This window comes from Phlebotomus papatasi, chromosome 3 (assembly GCF_024763615.1).
Source record: "Phlebotomus papatasi isolate M1 chromosome 3, Ppap_2.1, whole genome shotgun sequence".
NCBI lineage: Eukaryota > Metazoa > Arthropoda > Insecta > Diptera > Psychodidae > Phlebotomus > Phlebotomus papatasi.
The window spans coordinates 80,490,090-80,516,905 of NC_077224.1; the positions used below are offsets into that span (position 1 = coordinate 80,490,090).

General features: G+C 33.8%; 1 protein-coding gene across 2 annotated transcripts in view; it reads right to left on the reverse strand.

Moving 5' to 3' along the window:
* The window catches only part of LOC129805946 (ets DNA-binding protein pokkuri), a 72,330-nt gene that overhangs the window by 11,395 nt on the left and 34,119 nt on the right, over window positions 1–26,816 (reverse strand). For both annotated transcript variants that reach the window (XM_055854236.1, XM_055854237.1), the window contains exon 2: window positions 4,240–4,531. In XM_055854236.1, the coding sequence (XP_055710211.1) occupies window positions 4,240–4,504 (265 nt within the window). In that variant the 5' untranslated portion in view covers window positions 4,505–4,531. The remainder of the gene's footprint in view (window positions 1–4,239; window positions 4,532–26,816) is intronic.

Here is a 26,816-nt window from a genome sequence, read left to right on the forward strand (position 1 = left end):
AAATCAAATTGTATTTAAATTTTAAGAAACTCTTAGATAAAGCGGAAGGTCTTAGATAAAGCGAGAAGAGAGATTCTTTGATATTCTCGTGCGTTTGACAGCTGTCACCCGAATGTAGGATAGCTCTTTGTACATGGGAAAACATCCCTTTTACAAACTTTTAACAAGATCCTATCAGCCGCCCTTTTGTCAAATTTTTCTTGTTAATTTGACCAAGGTTTTTTTACAGTAGGGTAAATTAAGCTAATTCAAAACCTGCTCCAAATGGAAATTTTTCGCTACTACAAATGGAAACGTCACTGTTTTCATGATAACAACAGTACTAAATTGCTATATTTATATATTTTCTATACCTAAGTTCCATTATTTAGTTAATTTTGCTCTAAATAAAGCGAAATCCATTAATATTTACAAATTTTAATTTGTTAATTTCTCAGAAAAATTAAAAGTGTACCTTTCAACCATCGAATTTTTCATCGGTCGACCATGTTTTCCAATGAAAATCACAATGAGGTGACTGTTGTTTATTCCTTTTGTTTAACATTTATGTCATATTTCTGGCTAATTTTAGTTAAATTAAGTATTAATCTATATTGTTAACGGTATGTGAAGTTTTCAAATGAAATAATTTACTATTTCGTGAACAAAAAGGGTTTTTCTGAAGTGTCTGCAAATGCTTCAATAGGAAACCCCGGAAACCGGAAATATAACTTTTTGGAGAGATTTTCTTATTTTTTTAGACGGGAAAGGAGAAATGACCAGGAATAAGAACAAATCCTGCATTCAAGAGCAACTGAACAGGGCTTTGGAAGCCTTTCGTCGTGGTTTCAATTACACTGTTTGTCTGCAATTAGAAACTTTCCCTTGTGTCCATTTGGATTAATATGTTTCCAATAGAAGCATTTTACACTCGCGTATTTTTTTAGTTAAAGTGTTTGGAAATGATTTTGAATTAGGACATTTTTACCCCAGGTCTTAAGGTTAAGGTTTTTACCCCAGGTTCTTATTTTGAGTAAATCTTAAAAATGAAAAATTTTGGGATAAAATACTTCGAATCTTTTCTTAGGATCGACCTAAATTAAATTTTATTGATTTTTTCATTGTAAAATTTATATTATAAAATAGGTTCTTCTATGTTGAATACACCTGTTAAAGTCCACCTACATCTAATTAATTCAATCGACTTAAATGACATAATAAATGTCGCGTTCAAAGAAGATCACATTTGGGTCATCTTCCAGAAATTCAGCGAAAACTCGAAATATAAATAACACTAAATACTGACAAATCTGACAAATATCACATTTAGAAACTGAGTAAAGTGGTATTAACGAATTTGAAATAGTCGAGACATAGCATTCATAAATCGCGAGCACAATTTTGGAAGATGTTGCTTCCGAAAGCTCATTCACGAGCTTATTATAGAGAATTAGCTTGTGGATACAACACCTGAGCCTGAAGGTCATTAGCTGACTTTTTGCATGATGCCACAATAACTCAATAATAACTTCCTATTAAATAAATCATGCAAAAATCAGACAATTGTGCGATTTTTCGGTACAATGGCTCACGTTGCGTAACACGGGGCTTCTCAGAATTCCTCATTAGTACACCGCCTGTAAAATAACTACCCCCTCTGTCGTCGTGATAAACTATCAGCAAAAGATTTTGTGTGCTATTGCGCTTTTTTTCCAGAACACTGCGAAAAGTTTATTTACAATTTCTCAGAATTTTTAAATAAAATCAAGAGCGATAATTTTTTTTTACTGTGGAATCTTGAGCGTGATTGCGAACATCAATATTTGTTTTCATTAAGTATTTCTTACGATATTATTAGGTACAATTGCCATTAATCATGGTATTTCATAAGAAAAGTCTACAATAGCCAACTCGTGATTTTTCTTATCGCGCCATGCGATAAAATTTATATAAAATTCTTAGTAAAAAAAAATATTAACTGATCAGCAATGTAAATTTTATGTGAATAGCTCTTCCTCAAAATTCTCCATTTCCAAGAGCTCACACATGGGACCAATTTAGTCAGTGTTGTTAGCAAAAATTTTACAGTAACAAAATAAAAGATTCCTATTTTATTTTTATGCGAGATAATACGCAAACAAATGAGGAAGTACATTTTGCTCACAAATTTCACTTTACTGCTTTTTAGGGTTGTTGCTTAATATTCTTTTAGTGACTTAAAGTTAAATGGCAAAGAATTTTATTGTTGACGCTGACTTGATAATTTCACATTACATAACTGGGAATTAAAAGGAGTACGGATTTTTTAAAATAATACTATATGGTATAGATCAGTACTAAAGTTTATCTGATTCATAAATTATTCTAAACTCCTTAAAAATACTATAAATTTAAGTTTTTTTTTTCGAAAAATGGAAAAATATATTTTTTATTTTTAAAAACCTAATTTAAAAATATCTTTAAAAAACCTAAAACAATTTTATTCGTTTTAATACTGACCTTAAGTTTTTATTCTAAGTTTATACTGATTTTAGTAAAGAACTTAAATTTTTATGGCTCCCCTTTTAGATCAGGAAAATTTCATGAAATCAAAATTCAGATACTTTTCTTTCTCAAATGTTTCCAATATGTCTATCCTATTTAGAATCATATTCAGACCTGAAATTGGATATTATTCTTGTACTAAATTAAATATGCACAGTTTTCCTTTTAGTACATATAAACCTAGGTTGTAAAATGAAAATTGTGAATTATTCTAAAATAGGTAGGTTTGAGTTTCCTTGTAATAAAAAATATCCAAGTCAAATATTAAATAAAATAAATAATTTTCTTGTGTATCAAATTAATTGAGTGTAGGTTTCCTTTTTAGTACAAAATTATCCATTTCAAGTGTGGAAAAATTAATTGTGTACAAAATGAACTTGGTTTATATTTGAGTATTTAATGTCAAATACTAAAATAAAGAATACTTTTATATCAAATAATGTGTAGAAGTTTTTTAGTACATAAATATTCACTTCAGGTATTAAAAGATTAACTAAGTGTTGAATGGACTAGGTATTAATACATTAGGATCCAAATTCAGCCTTCAATTTCAATATTATTCTTGTAATAAATTGAGTATCCATAGGTTTCGTTTTAGTACACAAATACGTGGGTTTAATAAAAGGTTATGTATTATTCTAAAATAAGTAGATGTGAGTTTCTTCCTAATAACAAAATATTCAAATCAGATGTATTAAGTAAAATAAAGAATAATTTGTATACTAAATTAACTAAGTGCAGGTTTCTTTTTAGTTCAAAAACATTCATTCCAAGTGCTAAAAAAAATAATTAAGTACTAAACAAAACTAGGTTTATGATTGAATATTTATGTAAAATATTAAAATAAAGGACATTTATTATACCAAATTAAGTATAGGTTTTATTTTAGTACACAAACATTAACTTCAAGTACTAAAAAATAATAAAGTACTAAACAAAACTAGGTTTATGTTTGAGTTTTCTGTCCATTTTATGAAGATAAAGGGCAAGTATTACAGTAAAGAACAATATGTGTACTAGATTAATTAGTATTTAGTACTTAGATATTATATTAAAGGCGCTGGTACATATTTTCAATTTAGTGAAATTCTATCTATTGAAATTACATCTAATTCTTTCAGAATCAAATTAGAGAAATGTAGGCATAGTTCGCACAGAGTGAACCTTTAAACAACGCAAATTTTCTCTTTGTTTACAAAGAGCTAGTTCGTCATGAGACGAGATGAAAAATGGTAAGTTAGCTCTTTGCAAAACAAATAGAAAATTCACATCGTTTGAAGGTTCACTCTGTGGGAACCATGCCTACCTTCCCTAGATATAATTGTCTCTTTCTGTTAAATGGAATTGTAATATTCAATTTCTATTTGACAGAAAGAGGCAATTCTGATTTTAGTTTGAAAGATTATGAACAATTTCTTTTTTAGTACACAAATGTCAATGGCAAATTTAAAAGGTTTTCTTTTAGTACACGAAGGTTTACGGCTTCAAGTGGTCCGTGTACTAAATTTAGGAACATTTTCCTCTTTAGTACACAAAGTTCTGATCAAGTACTAAAATGTGTAAAGTTCTGTAGATGTGGGTGACTTTAATTCGAATGTTTAAGAACGGTCCTAGTCGGTTAGACATGGTAGATCTAATCGGTAAACACTATACAGTACAGAAAAATCTTCAATATTTGAACGTACATAATGTACTAAAAATGCAGCTTTAGCTTACCGTTCATTTGGAAGAGATCCATTTCGAATTTTGGCAAATCGAACTCCCTCTCGCACCACCTCAGGAACACCCCGACATCCTCCCGTGTCCACAATCGTGGATCTGTCGTCAACTGTGCAGGAAGCTGTGTCTTGAGCTCATTGAGCGGATTGAGTGGGTTGGGCACATGTGGAAATCGCCAGAGCATCTCGGAAGCCTGTCCCCAGATACCAAGTGGTGGCGGAGCTCCAAGTGCCGGCAGTGGTGGTATCGGTAGTAGTTTCATTGTGTGATCCAAGTGTGAAAGAGTTTCCTGGAAGAAAAGCGAAAAGCCAGCGCTTAGAGCGGAAATTCCAATAGAATGATCTTGGTGCATTTGGAGAATAAAGTTTTTTTCTGTGAGCAGATAGGCAGAGATTGGAATTGTACAAGAAGAAATGAAGATAGAGAGGGAGCAAAAAAAGGCGTATAAAAGTCATAATACATCCGCCAAAGCTGGTTTTAGCGGAAATGCATGAGTAGAATTTTATTTGTGTTCCACCGAAGTGACTCTTCGAATGCAATCGATTTGCGGGTTTATTTATTAAATTCCCTCATCACTCTTGGTATTTTATTATAATCATTAAGCGTGCCCCGGGACTTCTCTGGGTTTTGCCTCCCCATCGTGATCTTGTTAGTTGATCTAGGCACGATATCGCGATGCAGCGGATCTCCCGTTAATGGCTTGTCAATGATGTGCAAGAATTGAACTTCCTCGAGCAACATTCTCGCGACCAGCAGCCAATTGGACACGAAAGTGACACTCTCGAGGAAATATCACGGTGGAACTTCTTGAGAATTTCCCGCTCAATTTCATCAAATACTCGCGACTACATCGTGACGAAACGCCATACACTAAAACACGTTCTCTGGGGCTTGAGTTCAGGAAGCATGTTAAATATATCGTATTGATTTCTTTAAGCACAAAGTTGGATAGTTTTTTTTTTCCTTCAATCTTCCACTATCGACTTCTTCAGAAATTCACTCGAAACAAAAAAAAAAACAATCATCTCACACCCATTTTGACTGAGGAAAAAAAAAGATCAGAATACAACACGTTCAGAAGTGGGAATTACCCTACCTCAGAAAGATTAAAAAGCAGAAAATTGAATGTAGAACATCAACAGATATTTCCCCCTTTGGAGTTGAACGAGAATCACTTGTTCATCTGGTCGATGATCAATTTTGTGGCAATGCCTCCTCCACGTCTTTCCACCTCATTTCTTGCTGAAACGTCTTGGGTCTCACCCAGAAGACATCTCTGTCTCTTGCCCTGTGTCTTGGACTCCTCATGATGGGGAACCGGTTTGAGCGGAAACAAAAACATAATAGCATAGCCATGAAGTCATTCCTTCTGCCAGTACAAACCACAGAATCCGCTGCGGAAGATATTTCTCGCACTCTCTCATCTCCCCATTCCCGCCACGAATCGTCATCTGCTTTTGTCTTTTCCGGTGTTGTCCATTCCAACATTTCACACTATCAAACCCAAGAATATCCCCTATAAACCACTGCCATGGTGAGAACTTCACTCATGCAGAATTAAGATGCAAGAATTTCTTTTCAGTGGAATTTTATCAGAAAATGTTACTGGAATGCTTTTGATTTTCCTCAAGGAAGAAATTCATATGATCATAATTATCGGTTTTAAAATATCTTAAAAGGATTAATCTCGCGTCAGATCTAGGAGGTAGCGGAATCAAACTTAGGATCTTGCCTTGGAGAGTTTTGGGATTGATCGTAAATGCCTTCTTGAAGTGACGGAGGATCGGCTAGCGTGGGCTACTAGCTTAGATGACCTAAGCCCGCGACCCCTATAGGGAAGCGGTTGAAAATGATGACGATTATGATTAATCTAAGATTTATTCTTCAATTGGAATAAGTTCTGAAGAGCTTTACAGAGTAGTATTAGAGCTTAACAAGATTTACCAAAAGTAATTTTAGACCACGCCCCTTTGAGAAATAGTAACCACAGGGACCTTTCTACTAAAAAGGAAAAGGTCAGGCCAAGTATGATTATCGGAAATAGTTTAAATTTACAGAAATTCTACAAATGTTTTTCAATTTTGCAATGGTTCCAATAATTTTGGAAATAACGAAAATAAAAGGTTATGGGAGGGGACAATTTTTACAAAGAGGCGTGGCTTCAGACGAAGCATGGTAACAGCTTCTTTTGCTATCTTCTTCTTTTCAGAAACTTTACAAATCATGGATGACAATCAGAAGGAATGGTGGAAATAATTCTAAAAAGTAGGTGGGCCTTCAGCAGGGACGTGGCATCGCTTGCTTATTCTTTCTACCATATAAAATCATACATACAAAATTTACACTACTTTTCCAATTAATCTTATGTAATTTAATCCTATTATTTACATCAGAATTATCAAGATTTTTTAATGTAGGAAGTTGTGGTCATAAAGGAAGCGTGGTTTATTTCTTTAAAAGCATGGCTATTTTAGCTCAACCGTACGTAAGTTTGTAGCAATTGTTTATCCTGTGTACATAACTTTATCACTTTATTAAACAATTTGGTTATAATTCAGAAGAGGCTTGGCTATTTTTTTCTATGGAGCTTGTTGGATCCTCCATGTTATCTTAGATATCTCAAAAGTAATATTTATCTTTGATAAATTTTATTTTCGCTTCTTTTTTTGCATTTTGATCATAGATTGTGATAGGGATATCAGAATTCGTCGGAAAATGGAATCTTTCAAGGAAAATTTAAGATAATAATCCTCAAATCGTCCGTCGGTTTTGCTTCACATTTAAGTTCACAATTTAAGTTAGGTTATGTTTTTTTAGTATGCGACATGCAATGTTGCCATAATTATTTTAATATGTTTGGCAATCTTAATGGAGTAGGGTAAAGTGGTACAAGTTGGACAGTGGTACAAGTTGAACAATGGTACAATTTGGACAGGGCTTTTTGTCTTGATAAATTTAGTACTTCATTTTTATTTGTATATTTTTAATGCTTTAGTTTTATAATTTGGTTCCTTGTGCTTAAAAACAAATTTTGTACTTTATTTATCAAGAAAAAAGCCATGTCCAACTTGTACCGGCGAATTGTCCAACTTGTAACACTAATTCCAAATTATACACTTTACCCTAGTTGTGATAATTGTGATCTATTATGAAGAGAGCGAGGACAAGTACCACAATCGCAAAGAAAGTGGAAGTCGTCGAGCAATTTCAATACAAAAAGTCGTTGATAATTTTAAAAAATTACATGGACGTCGATTTTGTGTTGATGCGACAGAGAAGCATGTCAACTGCACTGTGCAGTGTTTGATTTCTCGTAAACATTTGACTTATTTGTCAATATTTGACAAATTCAGGGCTTTCGATTCTGAAAAATTCGACCATTTTTCGAGAACAAGTCATCATTTCTTGAACAAAAGCTCCCATGTGGAGTTTTCTCAAGAAAAAAGGTTTGCTATTTATTTCTGGTTTTGTCTGCACTGTGCAGTGTTTAATTTTTCGTGAACATTTGACTTATTTTTCAATATTTGACAAATTCATAGTAATTTCTCGACCGTTTTTCGAGAACAAGTCATCATTTCGGGAACAAATGAATCCGTGCATTCCTATGTGGAGTTTTTTCAAGAAAAAAAGGTTTACAGTTTACTTCTGCTTTTGTCTGCATGGTGACTAATGTATTTTTTTCGAATTTCGAAATTTCACAAGTGTCAGATCTTTAATTTATTGTCAGAAAAAGGAAAATTAATTAAGTTCATAACTTTATAATATCATTGCCCTATTTAATTCCCCTCATATTCAATGAGCAGGGGTCTTTTAATAGCTTCTTAGTGTCGTATTTCATAAATTTGTGCGAAACTTTAGTTCGAAAATTCAAAACTGACTTTGATTTTTTCGAACATCAACGGCTTTTTGTGAAAATTGAAAGTCATTTACTCTCGCATTTACCTTTTTGTCAAGATAGCTTTATTGAATCAAACTCCAAATGCACAGAAAAAATATTTTGTAAAATTGTTCGTAAATGTTTGTGAATTCCTAGTAGGGACTTACGAAATGCTCGTTCAAACAAATTCGTAAATGTTTGTACTTTTTCACAAACACTGTTCGTAACATGATCACTTGACGGGCTTTTTTAGTACTTTTACAAACATCTGTTTGTGAATATTAGTAAAAACACAAAAAATGTTGGTAAAATTTTGTTATTTGTTCGTAAAATTTTGCAAGACAAACAAGAATTTACGAAAAAGTGACTAAATGTTACCAACATTTTTTGTGTGTATACGAGCATTTACGAACAAATGTTTGTAAAAGTACTAAAAATTATTGTCAAATGATCAGGTTACGATCAATGTTTATGAAAAAATTACAAACTTCTACGAACTTGTTTGTAGGTTGTACGATTTACAAGCATTTCGCAATCTCCCCGATAGGAGTGCACAAACCTTTTCGAACAATTTAAGGAAATATTTTTTCCTGTGTCTGAGTGCATAGGATGTCGATCAACCTTAACCCTCTAACGGTGTTTTCTTTAATATGCGAAAAAAGTTCTAAAACAATGTTTTCTAGGATAATTATGATCGAATAAACTCGAAAAAACCATCCATTCTTCATTATCTCTTTTAGTTTAGGCGTTAGATGAGAGAATATAAAAATTTTTTGAAACTCTTTTTGCTTCTAAAATTTACATTTTTAGTTTTTCCAAATTTTTTAAATAAAATATACAAAGTAGAATGACATATCTTTCAGTAAAAAATAAATTTATTTTAGTCAGATAACTTTAAATCGGTATTTTTATGGAAATTGGAAATGAGTTTTTTTTGCACTAATATTTTTTGTTGCTTTTTCTCTGACCTGTCACACAAAACTGGGAATAACAACAAAACGAAGAGTAAAAATGAGTTCAAACTTTCAAGAGATGTTTATAAGACTATTACCGAGGACACTATAGCACTTTTAAATAAATAAAACCTTTATTGTCGCTGTAAATGTGATTTTTGTGAAGACCGCCTGGAGGCGGTCTTACCCGTTAGAGGGTTAACCTACTTGCCCTTAGTGCATTTAAACCTCAAGTCTGAAGCACGCATAAGCAAAATTAATTGCCCGTTGTTGTGCTGAGTTTAATTCAAAACGCAGTGTGACTCCAAATGCATTTCCTTGAACTCGTGTGACAATCTCAAGTAGGTGAGAGGTCGATATTCCGCATTTTTCATCCAGAATCCTATAGTTACCTGTTACCGTATGAGCAGCAGTTGTTGAGAATAAAACGGCGCAATTAGCAAAACCAGTAATTTAGTCAGTGTTACTGGGTATGAGGAGAGTTTTGCGAAAAGGCGACAAGTTCACTTTCCGTATGCTGTATGTTGGTATTATGCTCTCATGCAGCAAAATGCCACAAGAGAGGCAAGAAAAAAAAGCTCTCTGCCGTGAGCAAATATAAGATGTGGAAATTGAAGTTTCTTTTGATTTTTTTTTCTTCAAATTGGAAGTGGAATCGCACGCGCAAGAGTCTCAGAGGCAAGCTCAAAGAAAAACAGCCCAGACGTCACCGTATGCGGAGTAATTACCCAAGAGAGAGATACCCAACACTGACTGGGTAAATTGCAAATTCAATGTCACTGCCAGACACTCGCGACCTGCCTACCATTATGCCAGACACTCAGGAAGATGGGGCAATTTTGTTGGTAAAATGCGGAAGAGACTTTAGCACACAAAAAAGAAAAGAAACACTTCCGATTCTCGGTTAATTTTTTGTGTGTCGATTTTCGCGCATTCTTTTCACATTTTCTTGACTGTCCACATTGTGCGCCAGGGAATTTACATAGCAGTGCCATGTGATACCGAATCCCGGAAGTCAGTCGTGACCAAGAGACACTTCCAGCAGTTGTAGCTATCAGCACCTTCCGTGTCAGTCGTTGCGCTTAGTCCCAGGAAGTGCCTAGACCATTGCGAAGCAAGAATTAAAAAAAAATTCTATTGCTCCAACATTTTTGCATTTAATTTTCGAGAAAGGCTTAGAACATGGGGGGAAAAATATCTCACCGACAGAAATATGAGAAGAGAGAAAATCACACGTCACTCACAACTTATCATGCAAATATTTTCCACTTGAGCTCTGTGTACATTTAGCTGTCGGTAGCGGAAGATTAAAAAAATTATCAGATATTCTATTTTTATGGGTAAGAGCAGAAAAAATGCTATACTCCTATATTTATTACTATTTTATTATTGCAATCTCTGTCAGTATTCTCACTCGCATTCTTAGTCACTCAATAACACTGCAAAATTCTCATAATTATTGCGCGAATTTCCCGTTTTCTTTTCCCCCATTCTTTCCACTTTAATTCACTATCTCTTGGTTCTAATGTTTGTTTTTCCTTCTTTTGTCTTTTAGCACTATTTTCCGCACATAGCACAAGTCGCCAGAAGAATTATGCTCTTCCCTGTTCAAGGGTTAAATGGCAAAAAAAGAACTCAATGCAAGTGTACTGAATTAATTTATCAAATTAGTGTCTCTATTTATGTTTTGCTCAATCATTTGTCAACAATTTTCAGGAAGATCACTGCTTTATGATGACAATTGTTTAATAAATAGTTTTTCCCAGAAAACTCATTGGCTCTGGGGGCAGAGGTTGCTTTATGCTGTTTTATATTGCAGAATGATTTAAAGAATTATAGCAATAATTATTTTAAAAAAAATGATTTATCAATTCAATTAAGTGATTATACTGAAATAATGGGCCATGCACAATTATCTATGTTTTAAAAACATACAGTAGAACCCCGCTATAGGCCATCGCTCTATAGTCCACAATTTATCGACCGTTGATTTCAAAACACTGATTTTAAGTTAGGTTATGTTTTTTAGTACGCGACATGCAATGTTGTCATAATTATTTTAATATTTTTGGCAAATTTTATTGAGTAGTTGTGATAATTGTAATCCATAATGAAGAGAACGAGAACAAGTACCACAATCGCAAAAGAAAGTTGAAGCCGTCGAGCAATTTCAATAGTAAAAGTCGTTGATAATTTTAAAAAATGACATGGACTATAGTGCGACCCAAGTGTCAAATCTGGAACCAAATATGGCCTATAGCGAGGTTCTACTGTATAACCATCGCTCATTTCTTATTAAAAGAAAAATACTTTTTAATTTAAAAATTTGCGGGTAGTTATTTAAAATCATTCTCTCAGATCCAAAGACAATATTAAAATAGAAGTCAATTTTTTATTATATAAAAATATAGGGAAGTATTATTAACTTTGTGAACCATACTGGCAATTTATGAATCCAAAATTGAGTATTTCATACGTCAAAATAATTAATTTATTATCATAACCACTTTCAATTTTGACTGTCGCCGGCTTCATAACGGGTCTCCTCAAGAAAATGATGGAATACTGGGATCATTATCTGCATGTCAAAATAATGTTACGATTGCACTAGGTGAGATTGATAAGAATCTGACCTAATAAGAAGAAAAATGCTAACTAAATACAAATTACTACAAAGTGCATTTGACATGATTCTCTGTCGCATCAACACAAAATCGACGTACGCAAGTATGCACTGTGTTCTAAAACTGTATGCTAAAACTGCAAGATGCTAGATAATTTACATCTACATGATTAAATTTCGATTTTATGGGAAAATGTTTATTTTTTAAGTTAACAGACATATTTTATATTTTTCAGTTCATAACCGATAAGTTTTAGCTTATGTACATTTAGAGTAACTGTAGGGTAAGTGTGCCAAATTTCGGCATAGTTGCATGCAAGCGTCAAAGTATCAAGTTTGAAATGTAATATTTTAACTACAAATTGATCTTTTTAATTCTTTCTTCTGAAAGAGTGTTGCTTGGAACCTTGTAAAGAGTTTACCGTCTTTATTTACTTTAAAATCATTCTTAATACATTTTAAAATGAATAAAAATATAGACATAGCTTTGGTGCCCTATTTCGGCCACCTTCATTTTCATAGTTCCTTGCTCTTCGGAAATTCTTCCAATATCTTTTTCACGTCATCTCGTTTGTCGAACCTACATTTTTTGCTATTCTTTTGCATTGTATAATCTTTAGAGTAAGTAAAAACTATAAATTCATGGAAATTCGAGGAACAAAAAAGTCGGCCGAAATTGCAAGCTGGCCGGAATTTGGCACACTTACCCTACGCCATTTTGGCACAGTTGCATGTAAGCATCATAGTCTTAAGTATGAAATGTAATATTTTTAAAAGAAATAGAATTGTTTATTGAGTTTTTTTCAGGAGCGTTCCTTAGAACCTTATAAATAGTTTATCGTTTTGGTTTTCTCTAAAATCATTCTTAATACTTTTTAAAATAATAAAAATATAGACATAGCTTTGAGTAATATTTCGGCCAACCTAGTTTTCTTAGTTCATTGCCCTTCCGGAAATCTTCTGAGGTTTTTCCATATCATATAATTTGCAAAACAGACATTATTATGATTCCTCTTTGCATTATATAACCTCTATAAACTAAAAATTTGAGGAATTTTGAGAAACAGGGAAAGTGGCCGAAATAGCAAGCTGGCCGAAATTTGGTACAGTTCCCCTAACTTAATAAACATTGTTCGTAACATTATCAATTAGTGAACATTATTTGTTCTTTTAACGAACATTTGATCGTACTTTTTTGTTTGTCTGGCAAAACTTTACTAACAAATGACAAAATTTTAGGATTTTCTTTGCGTGTTTACGAATATTTATGAACAAAAAATTGTAAAGCAACAAAAAATGTTCGTCAAGAGATCATGTTACGAGCAAGATTTGTGAAAAACATACAAACTTTTACGAAATTTTTAGTGGAATATACGATTTACTAGCATCCTGTAATTCCCTGTAAGAGATCATATGCCCACTCAGGGCAAGAAAGGGATATTGCAAATAGGAAATGCTTATACGATAGGCACCTTTTGCTCTGAGTATTTCATATAATCAAAATACTGCTTAGTTACTTCACTGAGGGAAATCCGAAAAAGTTAAAATAACATTGCGGAAATGTTTATTTTACCCTGCAGTATTGATCCGAAATTGGTGTAAATATTATGATTTTAAGGTGTATTAGAGGTTAAAATTACCCTTATTCATGTTATTTTTAACCTTAAAAGATGTAAAATTAACATTAAAAAATTTTGATATATTTTTACACCTAAAAAGTCTTGAAGTTATGAGGTAAAAAGTTCGCACCCCCGTTTTTTTCTCAGTGTTTTACTCCAAGTTAATAACCCTCCTCAAAGAGCCAATAATAAAATGCAGGTTTAGATTACTTTAGATTATTTTAGAGGTGCTAAAAGGTCTTTGCATGTCCTCCAATGTTTAATCTAAAATTACCCCGTGATAGGTTAACCAGGAAAAACACTTTTAGCACTAATTTAGCTATAATGCGATAAAAGAGCATACTTTTATCGCAAGTGCATGGAAGTTAAATGACTTGTATGAACATTTCATGAATTATTTCAATGAAACATTCAAGTGTTTATTTACATTGGTTTATTGTGATACCAAGCAGTTTCAAACATTTGCTGAAAGACATCATCATACCCCGCAGAAGTAGGAAGAGAATCTTGGCAATTGTCTTAAGAGATTGCCTTTTTTTCCTATTCTCTATTTTTACTTGCATCTAGAACAAGATATTACTGTAAATGAGATAGTGGAGATAATATGTTTTTCCTATACTTAATCTCAACTAAAGTGGCAAGATCATCATCGAAGAATCTCGGGGTTTGAAGTATCTCATCTGTGGAATGAGTATGAGAAGTTTTGCAAGAAGTATTCTTCCGAAACTTTGTTTTTTTTTATTTTTCTGAAATGCTTCGTAATTTGTGCTGACGGAACTGCGCGCCAAGATTTTACAATTCTTTCCACTTTGCAAATTGCGCGAATAATAGAGAGAAGATGATAAAGGAAGAGAGAAGATCGCAAAGTAAGAAAAAAAATGAAGAAGAATTGTACTTACGAGACAGTGAGTTAAGTTTATTATAAAATTGTGGCCGGTTGTTGTGTATTTTATTTTATAAAATAATGCTCGCGCGCGGGAAAAAATATGACTGGGTAACAACGAGAAATCAGACATATACCGAGGTCAAATTGCAAATAAATTGTTTCCGGCTTTCAGTGTGACTTGCTGTCGGCATCAGACTCAAGCCAAAGTCACCGACTGGTGAGGAGAGTGACTCTGCGTCTTGAGAGGAAAACCTAGTGATAAGTTTGCATTGGCTTACGGGAGCTATGATTCTCTTTTTGATAATCCCACGGTGCTTTGGCAATATTTCATGGGATTACAGTAGACTCTCTCTCAATCGGGCACATGGGGCAAAATGTCATCTAAATTATCACGAAATTTGGGCATCAAAATCATTGTAAATATCACAAAAAGCTCTCAAATATAATGAATCAAAATAAAACAAGAGGAACTACAGCGAACTTGATCAAATTTGCTTTAAAATCAAACGTGAAATTGTCAACAAAATTTTGTGCCCGATTGAAAAAGAGCCGATTGAGCCTACTGTACATTTTAAAATACAAAGACAATTTATCAAATAATTTACAAAAAAATATAAAATTAGGGTTTGATTTTTAAACCCTAATCTGAGATATTTACAACAAAATTTATTGCGATATTGGGATATAAAGAACTATAAGTTCAGTAATTAGAATTAAAAAAAAAGAAAACAAATATATTGAGAATCAGTTGAGTACATTTTAATAGTTTGCCATCGTTTTAAAGAGGTTTCAATGATCCCTACCATCCCTACAATAAACTTTTCATAACACTTTCTAAGACAACTTAGAAAAATATAAAAGAAAAATATAAACACCTCACTTAATCGATAAAGAACGATTCCATACCTTTAAAAAAGCCCATAAAATAACCCCCTGCAGCGCAGTCCTTAATGAAACCTACCATTCACATCTTATCGATATGGCTTTAAGTAATGTCTATTGCTGAATATTAATTAAGGCCATAGCGCTAAGAACCCTTTACCCTGTATCAGACGTGACCTTTACAAAGAAAGTGACAAGATTGTCTTCTCTACACGTGAAACTGTAACGGTACGCATTTTCCAAAAAAAAGCATTCGTTTTAAATTTTCAAAATACAAAATTTTAAATTTTCTGTTTGAAACTGAAAAAATAATTTTGAAAAGTACCAGACCTTTTGGCCTATTTTTTTTTACAAATTTGAAAACAAAATAGTAATAAAATTAAAGATATTTCAAAAAACATATTCATTCTTATCTAAATTCGATTAAAGGTACAGTATTTTAAATTTATTTATGAAAATTAAACAAAAAACACAAAAACAGAAAATAAAAGCAAAAAATTTTTTAATGGTTCTATTGGAGTAAACAACTTCTAGAATTTTGGAATAACGTGAAAGTTCAATTTTCTCTTAGGCTTATTAACTAGACCACGGTATTATTGGACTTATATCACATATGCAATTTGAAATTATTGTTTGGTTTTCGAAAAAAGAATTAATTTAAAAACAAAGGGTTTAAAGAAAACCAACCCGGAAATTTAAAGAATTATGGAACAAAAAGTTTAAAGATTTAAAAAAAAATGGGTTTTTCCTAAAAATGTCCTATACCGATGAAACAATTTTCAAGTATGTGTCATCATTTTTAAAAATTTTGAAAATTCACCTGTAGGGACTTGACTTTTGCCGATCTTTTGTAAAAAAAATTGCCGATTTGCTAATTTTGCACGGACTTGTCGATCTCGTGACGATTTGTTAATTCCATGGAAATTTCGCATAAATTCCGCGACATGAATTTTTAACAAATCACAGTTTAAGCGACCCACACGAGTTTAAACGAAGGCTGTACTTCAAAAGAGTGAACTGCCATTTAAATCTGCCGATTCTTCGCTAAAATAGTGCCGATCTGTCAATTTTTGCTAAATAAGATGCCGATCTATCGATCTCAGACCAAATTGTGTCGATCTATCGATTTTTAGAACCAAAAGAGCCAATTTTGCCGATTGCCGCTCAGAGTTTACTCTGAGAGAGCCACTTATTCACACCATGATGGGTATTTTGTTTCCTTGATCACAACTTTGATATACAAAACCAAAAGTATTAAAAAAAAACACCATAAATGACAATGTTTTGAATAACATTCTGCCAAAATTCAAAATTTCTTTTTATGCAAAAATTCACAGTTGAACTCAAAAATCCACTAGTTAAACAAATTTGCCCTTTTGTTTTTTTATACTTCTAATTAATCTTTTCTACTCTGAATTATCATGACCACCGAAATGTAAATTTTTCAAAGACATCTCAGAAAAACAAATCCCAATGGCTGATTTTTTTTGGAATTATCGTTTTATTCGCTTTTTGGAAACTTCCTAATACCCTCTACCTTCTCTATGAATATTATATGTACTTGAAAGACAAATACTTTCAAAGTTATAGAGATCTTAAATCTCAAATATCCTATGCTCTGCATATAGAATCTCAGCCACTAATTTAGCCATATGGCTTAACTGCTCTAATTTCTTATAAATCACGATTTTTTGGAAAAATTTAATTTAGGATTGAAGAGACCTATTATTATTATTTGAGACCTTTGAGAACTGGGCTAAACCTCAAGTCTGAAGACCGCCTTAAAATTGCATACTGCGAGTTATTCGTTTCTTATTTAGAGCGATCGAAATATTCCGTTTTTGGTCTATTTGACCTATTTTAAGGTTTAAGAGAAAGCGAATGCCCTAGACATACTTCCGACTTAAGTCGAGAGACGGCTTAACGCCGCCCGGTATAATGCAAATAATAATCATATTACATTTCCATCACTTTCTAACTAATCTGTCTCTGGCTTAAGCCGAGAAACGGCTTAGTTGGAAAAGTGATGGGAATTTAATCAAATCATTACTTTGATTATAATTACGTTAAGCCGTCTCTCGGCTTAAGTCGTGAGATGTGTCTAGGACATAATATCTTAGCGACATTGAGTACTGCGACCATCCGGCTGGTCGAATTGGTTTCAGCAGCAAATCATCTTAGGAATCAGGAAAGTACAAACGATATACCTTGGGAATATGAGCTCGATCAAAGCAGGTTGACTGACCGGCAATATGACAATAGCTGTGATTATGTAATTAATCACAGAGAAACAATGGGGATCCAGTTTTTATTCTTCCTGCCCACAAAATTCTCCAACCAGAGAAGACATCAGATGGCATCTCATTCCATTCAATCAAGGACCGCAACATCATTCCTCCCCTGGGGTAATATCTGGTGATGGCACGAAAAAGTCCTCTCTCATCACTTCCGCCTGGCACAGTGCGAACCACAGTTCAGAAGTTGGATGACGTATGCGGAAGTGTTTGTGCAAAGTTAAGCGTGTGCGCCACATACAGACACTTCCATTCTCAAGAGAGCAACCGCAGTGGCAAGCACAAATAATACCTGGCTCTTCAACTTCTACTCTCTTGACTTGTACATCGGGCGCGAGCAATAAAAGTGGAATTCCTTGACAGATCGGGCAAGTGTTCAACTCTTGGATACCCAGAGAGAGAGAGACACTATCAAAAGCCCCCCATGTGAACACAAATACACAAACACCTCTTGAATATATCCAAAGCTGAAATACCGGGAAACGGATTTTCAATTAATCGACCCAGAACACAAAAACATTTCAACATTTTAGAAGAGCAACTTCTTTCTTTTGCACTGGCACAATCCAAAACGATGAATTTCTCAACTCCAAAGGTAGAGTCACTTCTAAAGATTTCCGCTTTATGAATCACAACATCTAAGAATCTCACCTTTTTTTTCCTCTCAACATCTCCCCATTCCATCCTCTGCAGGAATTCCTTGTGGAATCAAATGAGTTTCTGAGGAGGAGAGGCACAAAAAAAAAGCCATCTCACAAGATATGGGCTCAGTCAGGAGAGAAATTGAATAATTCACTGGATGATCTTTGTAAAATCATTATCTGTGGTGGATTGGGATTAAAAAGGGAATCCACTCAAGCGTGAGATTGACTTGAATGGGGGCAAAAAACACTCACATCTCGAGACACTTTTCACCAATCATTCTGTGAACCTTTTGAGAGAAAACTAATATTAATCACTGAAAGAGTGACAAATGTTTTTCATACATTAGGAGTGGCATTTTGAAATATTAAATTAATGCACTATCCCTTAAGATTGGAATATTACAAATCTCTTGCGGGAAGGCCTTGTTCCTTCATGGAATGTTGGGCCAGCATTATTATTATTATTATTGGTTTATCTTTGAATTTGAAGTACTTCCAATTTATTGTAATAAGAATTTCTAAGAAATTTTATATTAAGTAATTTCAATTGGTAAATAATTAATAATAATATGATAAAAAATAAATAACTTTGAATTTTCTTAGTATCTGACAAAACGTGTGTTAAAATTTCAAACTTATTGTAAAATTTTATTAGAAAACGTTAAGTTTAATAACAAAAAAATAATCTGATATCAGGAAAGAAAAATATTTAAAAGAGTAAATTTGCTAATGATCCCTTAAACTTAATTTCTTAGATTTAATAATAAATGAATTTGAACCATTATAATATTTTATTTTAATAAGCCATTCCATTGCCTTAAATTTGCCGAAACGACTCGTAGGTCAAACGCGTTAAAAATATGGAAAAATTTAGTTGTCCGAAGGTAGCGCGCTTCTCCCTACTTTAAAAAAAAGTTTGGTTAATGGAACAAATGGATCTTGTTAAAATTTTGTCAAAAGGATGCTGTTTACCAATTTGACAAAACTTTCCAACCTTTCTCGTTAATTTTGCAAAACTTTTTTTCAGAGTAGTAATGTTAGTAACATTTATACGGGCTTCAGACCTAACAGAGAGAAATCCGAAAAAGTCAAAATAACATTCCGGAAATGTTAATTTTACCCTGCAGTATTGATCCAAAATCGGTGTAAATATTACCCTTTTTAGGTGTATTGGGGGTCAAAGTTACCCTTTTTCATGTTAATTTTGCCTTCAGAAAGGTGTAAAATTAACATTAAAAATGTTGATATATTTTTAGACCTAAGAAGTGTTAAAGTTACGAGAAAAAAAGTTAATCGCACCCCCTTTTTGTCTCAGTGAAGGGCTCCAAGAGACTCAGCCCACTCAGCCTGATCCTCGAGAATATTTAGAAAATTTGGCAATAAAGATTTGTCCCAAACTGTTGTACACTGAGAACTTAGGTTCATCAATCAGAGGTCCATTACATAAATTTCCTTTATCCAATCCTTTACTGCTAAATTTTATAGGCTATTGCCGGCTTCAGACTGGAGGTTTAGCCAAGTTCTCGAAGGTCTCAAAATTCTTAATAACAAGCAATTTTATTGATTTTTCAAAATCTAATGAATCATTTGCCCTTAATATTCAATCTTAAACAACAATTTCCTAAAATATCATGCTTAATGAGGAATAAGAGGAGTTAAGCCAGATAGCTAAGCCTTAGGTCTGAAGCCCGTATAAGTATTCGTGAGGACCAGCCTGAGTGCAAGCCATTGTGAGGAGACCTCGACCTCGGGGCAGACCTGAGAACAAGGTGGTTGAATCAAATTCAGGACCTTGCTTTGGAGCGCGTCCAGATCGAATCTGAACATTTTCCTGAAGTGGCGGAGGATCGGCGGACGTGGATTGCTAAACTGGAAGTTATAGGCCCGTGCCCCTTATAGGGAAAAGCGGTTGAAAATAATGATGGTGATGATCAGCCTGAGTCAATTTGGGCCTTAAGGCTTAGCTATACGACTTTACTGCTCTAATTTCTCATCAATCAGTACATTTTGGAATGAATTAACTTAGGATTGAATTATTAATTGTCTTTAGATTTAGAAACCTTCCAGGAAATGGGATAAACCTCTAGTTTGAAGACCGTTTTACATATCCCTAATTCGGGATCTTTCAGTCGGGATGAGATATATCCTGAAGCCGGCGATAGATGCATCCCTTGTGATCAGAATTCGTTTATGTACTCACTTTCACTGAATTACTAATTTTTTTTTATGATTATGAAGCCAAATTGTTAAAATACGAATAAGTTTTGTAAATCCAAGGCTTGTTTACTTTCAACAAAACGTTGTATTTGAAGAAGAAATATTTTAGAAATTGTTAAGATGGTTAGGACTATATCAATACTACCCCGTAGCACTTTTAACTTTAGTGCAGAATGTTAAGTAGCTGTATACATAGCGATAAAATAACTAGCATATATTCACTGTAGGGTAAGATAGTGTAATTCGGAATGATATTTTGGAATTTTGAGTCCAATACAAGACAATCAAGAGTACTCAGTAAAAATTTTTTGGCTGCTTTACTATGATTGTCATTGTAAATTTTACATTAAACATGTCATCATATGTACTAATACGCATCTGTGTAATTTTTACACATTTTGTCTGAAAACTGTGTAATTTGTACACTTTTTATTTAAAAAACTGTGTAATTTTACACGAAATATGTAAGAAAATATACAAAACTGTGTAATCATTCCCAGTTGATTACACGGTTTACAATTACATAAAATTTAAATTACACATTTTCAGATTACACGTTTTGTTGAAATACATAATTTCTGTAACTTTACAAGAATAATCGTGGTAAAAAAGCAAACCAACGATTATCCTTGTAAATTTTTTTTACTGTGTACTCTTCTTCGTTGTTTTTTCCTTTTGCCATCTAAAACTGTTAGAAAATTCAAAGTTCCAAATAAGACATTGTTACAAATTACCCCATCGTGCCCTAAGAACTATGTAGAACTTGTGAGAGTGGATAATAAAAATCAATTTGTGTTGAAATTCGAAGAAGTGTCCAAGAGAGGCATAAATGAGGAAAACAACTTGAGACTTCCCAAATGATCATGTGACGTGGACAAGTCGTAAAGAAATTAATTAAATGCAATAAACACTGAAATTTCCGCTTGTGCCCAAACACCCAGAAGAGAGGCACGTATACCCATTTGGCAGGGAAGATGCTGGGTGATTGGAGTTGATCTTGGGATGGCAGATGAAAAGAGAATGGGAAGAAGTCACCAGAACCGAATTCTCAAAAGCCAGGCACAAGCTCACTTTGCACAATTGTGTGATTTTCTCCGGCAACCGATACGAACTACTGGAGATTATCGAAAGATGCTGCCGAGGTTACTGACACCTCAAGGTTATGGACCATAATCTCTCTCTCACTCCTCTCGATCGTGTGGAAAGTAATTTAACATAGTTTTTTTTTTCTTTCTTCATCTCTTCCTCTCTCCATGTGCCTTCCCCATCGGGCATTTGGTATGTACAATTTTCTGCATGAGTGTTGAGCTTTTTTATTTCTTCTTTTCCTCCTTTGCCTCTGCCCAGGGTCCAAAAAAAGCTTTATAAAGAAATGCTGGTCTTGGGACGCTATTTAAAAAATTCGGAGCACTCAACTTTCATGAAACACATCATCCCGCATCATATCCCAATTCGTTCCATTCCCTTTACCCGTTGGTCACGACACAAACAATTTCTTCTACTGATTTTTCAGCTTCTCTCCAGATGAACCTCCAGGCTATTGCTTTATATTACATCTCATTCCCAATCCTTCTTCACCGCGTTTTTCTCAGCCACACCATCGCGTTTTTGTTGAACCGTGTGTTTTGGTTTTGGACCTTCTTTTGCTCCAACCATAATTTTCAACTTCTTTGCCCTGGCCACCTCTCCAGTCCCCTCTAACCCCTCAAGCTCTGGAGAACGAGAAGATCATGTGTGCAGATTGAATCTATCGGGAGAATGGCCACATAATTGATGGTGGAAGCTGAGAAATTCCCGAATGGGGCACCAGCCAAATTGCCGCTCAACGCGGAACCCGGACGCTCTCCCAGCATATTTTATGATTGCCACGAGAAAACATACACAATATTGATCATACACCTTCCCATTCCCAATCATCTCTACCGCGCTCTAGAATTGACGCGCATTCCTCTTCTTGATCCGCAATACCCAGGAGAGAGAGAGAGAGAGACCAATTCCATAAACAGTCGATGGCATAGTTTCATGCACAAGTTGCATAATTATGATATTTTCTGAAATATCTCTCTGCACTGTTAGAACCTTCCCTATTTCACATTTTCGTACAAATCCTCTTAAATTCTGGCGGTGGGAAAGTTATGCGTGTGAAACGTTCCTACGAGGAAGTATGCAGGGTGGTTCAGACGTAACTCACATTTTCAAATTGTTCAAAAATCCGAAAATTATTTTGGAAATCAGAAAAAGAAATTGAAAGAATACTTATAGAGTAGGACGGGGTAATTTGGAATCAGATCTAATTTGGTACTTTGAGATTTCCTAATGGCTTTAGATGGGAAAAAGAGAAAAAAACTAAGAAGCTACTTCTTCGTGGTTTTAATTTCCTCTGGAAACAAGGAGAAAATCTCAAAATTCCAAAATAGACATGATTCCGAATAAGTCCATCTTAGGACCCAAATAGACTTAGGCTGATCCTGTAGAATATTTAGCCTGTAAAATTTTGAAGTAAAGATTTTTTTCAAATAGTCATACACTGAGGGCTTATGCTCATTGATTGGAGATCCTTAGAGGTCTAACCATACTGACTGTTTGATGTTCTATCTATTCAGTTTTATAAAAAGTCCTAAAAAGTTTTAAAAATTTTTACAAACTGTCCCAAAATCCAAATCTATTCTTTCGGGTTTATATCGTAAAGTGGAGTTTAAATTAGATTTTTAGTTTAATGACTTTTTTGTAAGGTTAGAAACGATATAAATAAAGATTCTGAATATCTAAATGGAATTTTGTTTGTAACTCAACGGAAAATCTCAGCTTAATTTTTGTCAATTAGTATTTTAAAAAAGTCTTTTGACTGATTCTTATCAATCACCTTAATAGCCTATCATCCTAAATTAACTATTTTTTCTAGAATTAAAGAAAAAGAGCTTAGGTTTTGTCTTTAAAAGTTTTATCCTTTTAGCTTGGAAGTAAGTTGATAAATACCACAAAAATAATTCGTTTCTGTCGCTTTGCCACCAAGAAAATATAAACTGAGGTTAGATTGAATGTCAAATGTTACTCCAAATTTCTCCGAAAATTTTTGGAACAAATGGGACAGATAAAATCCGATCCAAATCGATACGAGGGGTCATATTGCATTTGATGTTTGCGTCGACAAGATTAAAATTGGCTTTAGTCGGATGTGACGATGTAGAGTAACTGTACAAAATTTCGGCAAAGTTGCATACAAGAGCCAGTCTTAAGTTTGAACTGTAATATTTTTAATACAAATTGATTTTTTGTTACTCCTTTTTAAGGAATGTTTCTTGGAACATTCTCTAACATGTTTTCCCTAAAATCGTTCTTGATATACTTTAAAATAAATTAAAAATATTGCTTTGAGTAATATTTCGGACAGTCAGTTCTTCGTAATATTTCGGAGTCAATTTTTGTTGCTTTTTACATTGTACAATTTTTAGAGTTTAAAAACTTAAAAAATCATTGAAATTTGAGGAAGAAATGGCCGAAATTGCAACCTGGCCGAAATTTAGTGCAGTTATCCTAAATGGCCTCTAAAATTAGTTATCTGGCCGAATCTTAAAGGGAGTTTTGAAGACGTGTTTACAAGACAAAACCTATTGTGCGCTGGAAAAAGTAACTAATAGATAGATACACAAAATCATTTAGCAATGATATTTTTGACATTTCATTTATTATTAGCGAAATACAGTAGACTCTCGCTAATTCGGTTCTTTTAAGATCGGTCTACTTTTTAATTTGGGCAGCAGTTAAATTTGAAAACAGTTTGTTGACATTTTTCAAGATCGATTATGAATATCGAATGAAGCAAATATGCTCAAATTTGCCATGTTTTGTCTCAGTTGTGATGGGATTTTGCATTATTAAGGTGCTTTCATGAAATTTACAATTAATATGAGTATGTAAACTTAACATGAGTATGCAGGTAAACAAAAGATCGTTGCATTTCCAACAATGTGATGTCCGAATTTCTCTCCAATTCGGGTGACATTTCGGTCCCAAATGCCCGAATTTGAGAAAGTCTACTTTAGAGCCATAGTCGTCACGTTTACTCGCTTTCATAAAACTGTACCATTTTTGCAATGGCATCTAAGCAAAATGTCATTCAAAAGATCGTAAAACCAACCAAAATGCCAAATCACGAGATGCGATACGTCATTGACGTGGACTTATCAAATTATGGGACTCGAACCATTTATTTTCCATTTGAATTGTATATTAGCCAATATAAATACAGATTTACTTTAATTTTACTAAAATATTAGCTTGTTGACTGTCATTGACAGTAAAACGTCAAAAACATGTTGGCAAATGTTAAGTAAATTCCGAAAAATAGTTTACTCGTATGAGAATCGGCGAGCGTTCGCGGTGTATGGTTGCTAGGAAAAAAATCGTTTTCTGCCAAATTCCCGATAGGACTGATTTGAAAACTTGCTTTTTTGAAGGAAATTGCCTGCAGCGCTGCAGGCGGAAACATCAAACATCCGTCAAAATCGCAATTTTTGACAAAAATTGTTTCCAACGTATTAGAAGCCTTAAGGTTTATCTAAATGTATCTAAGAATTGAGGAAAAATCTTTTTTAAAAAATATTAATATTAATTCAAATATTAATTAAATAAAATCTTTGTTTTTTATTATTATTGAAGCTTTTGAAAAAAATAACTAAAGGATTTATTGTAGATTTTTTGAACAGGGGGTTCATATTTGATCCCCTGAAAGGTTCAGTTAAACCTTGCTGGGGATCAAATATGGTCCGATTTTTCAAAAAAAAAAATCAAGGAAGGAAGAAAGGCTTTCAGTCTTCGCACATACCGTAGCTTCGAACGTTCATTTTTTGCCCATGCTCAATCGTGGAAGTAGCTATTACACTTTCAAGAATTCGGAATTTTGGTTTTCGGGATTTTGACTTTGGGGAGTTTGGCATTCGGAATTTTGGTGTTCGGGATTTTGGCGTTCGGGATTTTGATCGGGACCCGGGAAAAATATGAAGTGTTCGAAGCCAGAGCGTGTACGTGTGCGAAGCCTAAAAGCCTCCCCTGTATCTCAGTGGCAGCGAGTGGTCCCCAGTTGAATCGAATCCTAATGGGTAGAGGCAGGACACTTTCCTATTTCTACTTTGATAAATATTGATAAGAGTTACTTCTCCCTAATAAAAGCGTATATATATTTTTTTCAAAGTTTCCCAAGAGTCACCCTGTTCTACATAGCAAGATAGTTTGAGTGAAAAATATGCCAAAAGCGAGAAAAAATCCTAAAACTCAACAAGAAATGCTATTTAAACTCCAAACATACAGTTGGGGATATTTTCTGTGTAAACTCAACTTCACGAAATTCCTTTGGTTTCATCGCACAAATAAGAGATAACTTTATTTTTTTTTAACTTAGTTTGGTACTCTTCCCATCATTCGCGCCAAAATGTCGAAGGAAATTGTCAATCTCGGTGTTTTCTCGGGTCTTGTTTAGAGAGAGTCAAAATTGTTCCATTTACCGGTTTCACTTTAAAAATAGCAAATCAAATAGACGCAAAGAAGCTTTATAGTAACCCCCTCATTTTAGGGTCCATAATTGAGAGAGAATTCTGGCTATTTCCCGCGGTGCTGATCATAAAAAAGCAAAACAAGAAGAGATTTTATTAATCAACAATGACGTGCATTTGATGTCTTGCAACTACATAAACTACATAACAGTGTAAGTGATGATGTAAGAGAATTTATTATGTTATTCAAGCATACATGACTACACTTCACACACATCGCATTACAGATTTCTCTGCACGGCATGGTACAGGGGCTAGGAGGTGTCTTTTCTTTTTCGAGTTAAGAAAAGAGCACAATGTAGGAATAAAAGTGACCGACTGTTGAATAATTTTCGAAGCCAAAATCAATATTTTAAGCAATGCAAAGTGAAATATTTGCACACTGATATCATGGAGATATTTTTTTTCAGGAAATGAATCTAATATGGGAATCGCCAGTGAAAAAAAGGCGGAATTCCACCAAATCATCGATGTATGAAGTTTTGAGGCAACGAAATTGAGCGATAGTGCTCTAGAAATTGAAAATTCTTATCAATAGGAGTGTTTTGGATCTAGTTTTTTTTGTGGAGCAACACTTTCTGTGTCAAAATACTCCAAAATCTGGGATGGAGATCAAGGTGGATTAGAGGTAAAACCTTGAGAAAGCGATCGGGATGTCGCGAGATAGGGCTCTTTCCGATTCTTCGATAGCTGATACGAAGGACATTGGCCATGGTCTCAATTTCAGTTCCTTATCATCTTAGAAAAACAGTAGTCTTTGATATTTCTTCCCGTATATGGTTTGTCAATTTTACTCGTACTTAATGGAGTATGCACAATTAATGTGCTAAATTAATTTTAGTACGGCTTTGGTACGTTCAGCAGCTAAAGTTTAAGTATCACTCAATTGCAATGTATGTATTATATTGTTAATAAATCTTTTGATAGAGTTTATGTTTTAGTACATGCATGTACTAAATAAACTTTTAAAATAAACTCAGAATATTACAATATTGGAGAGAAAGAAACGATCATAATGAGTTTATAGAAT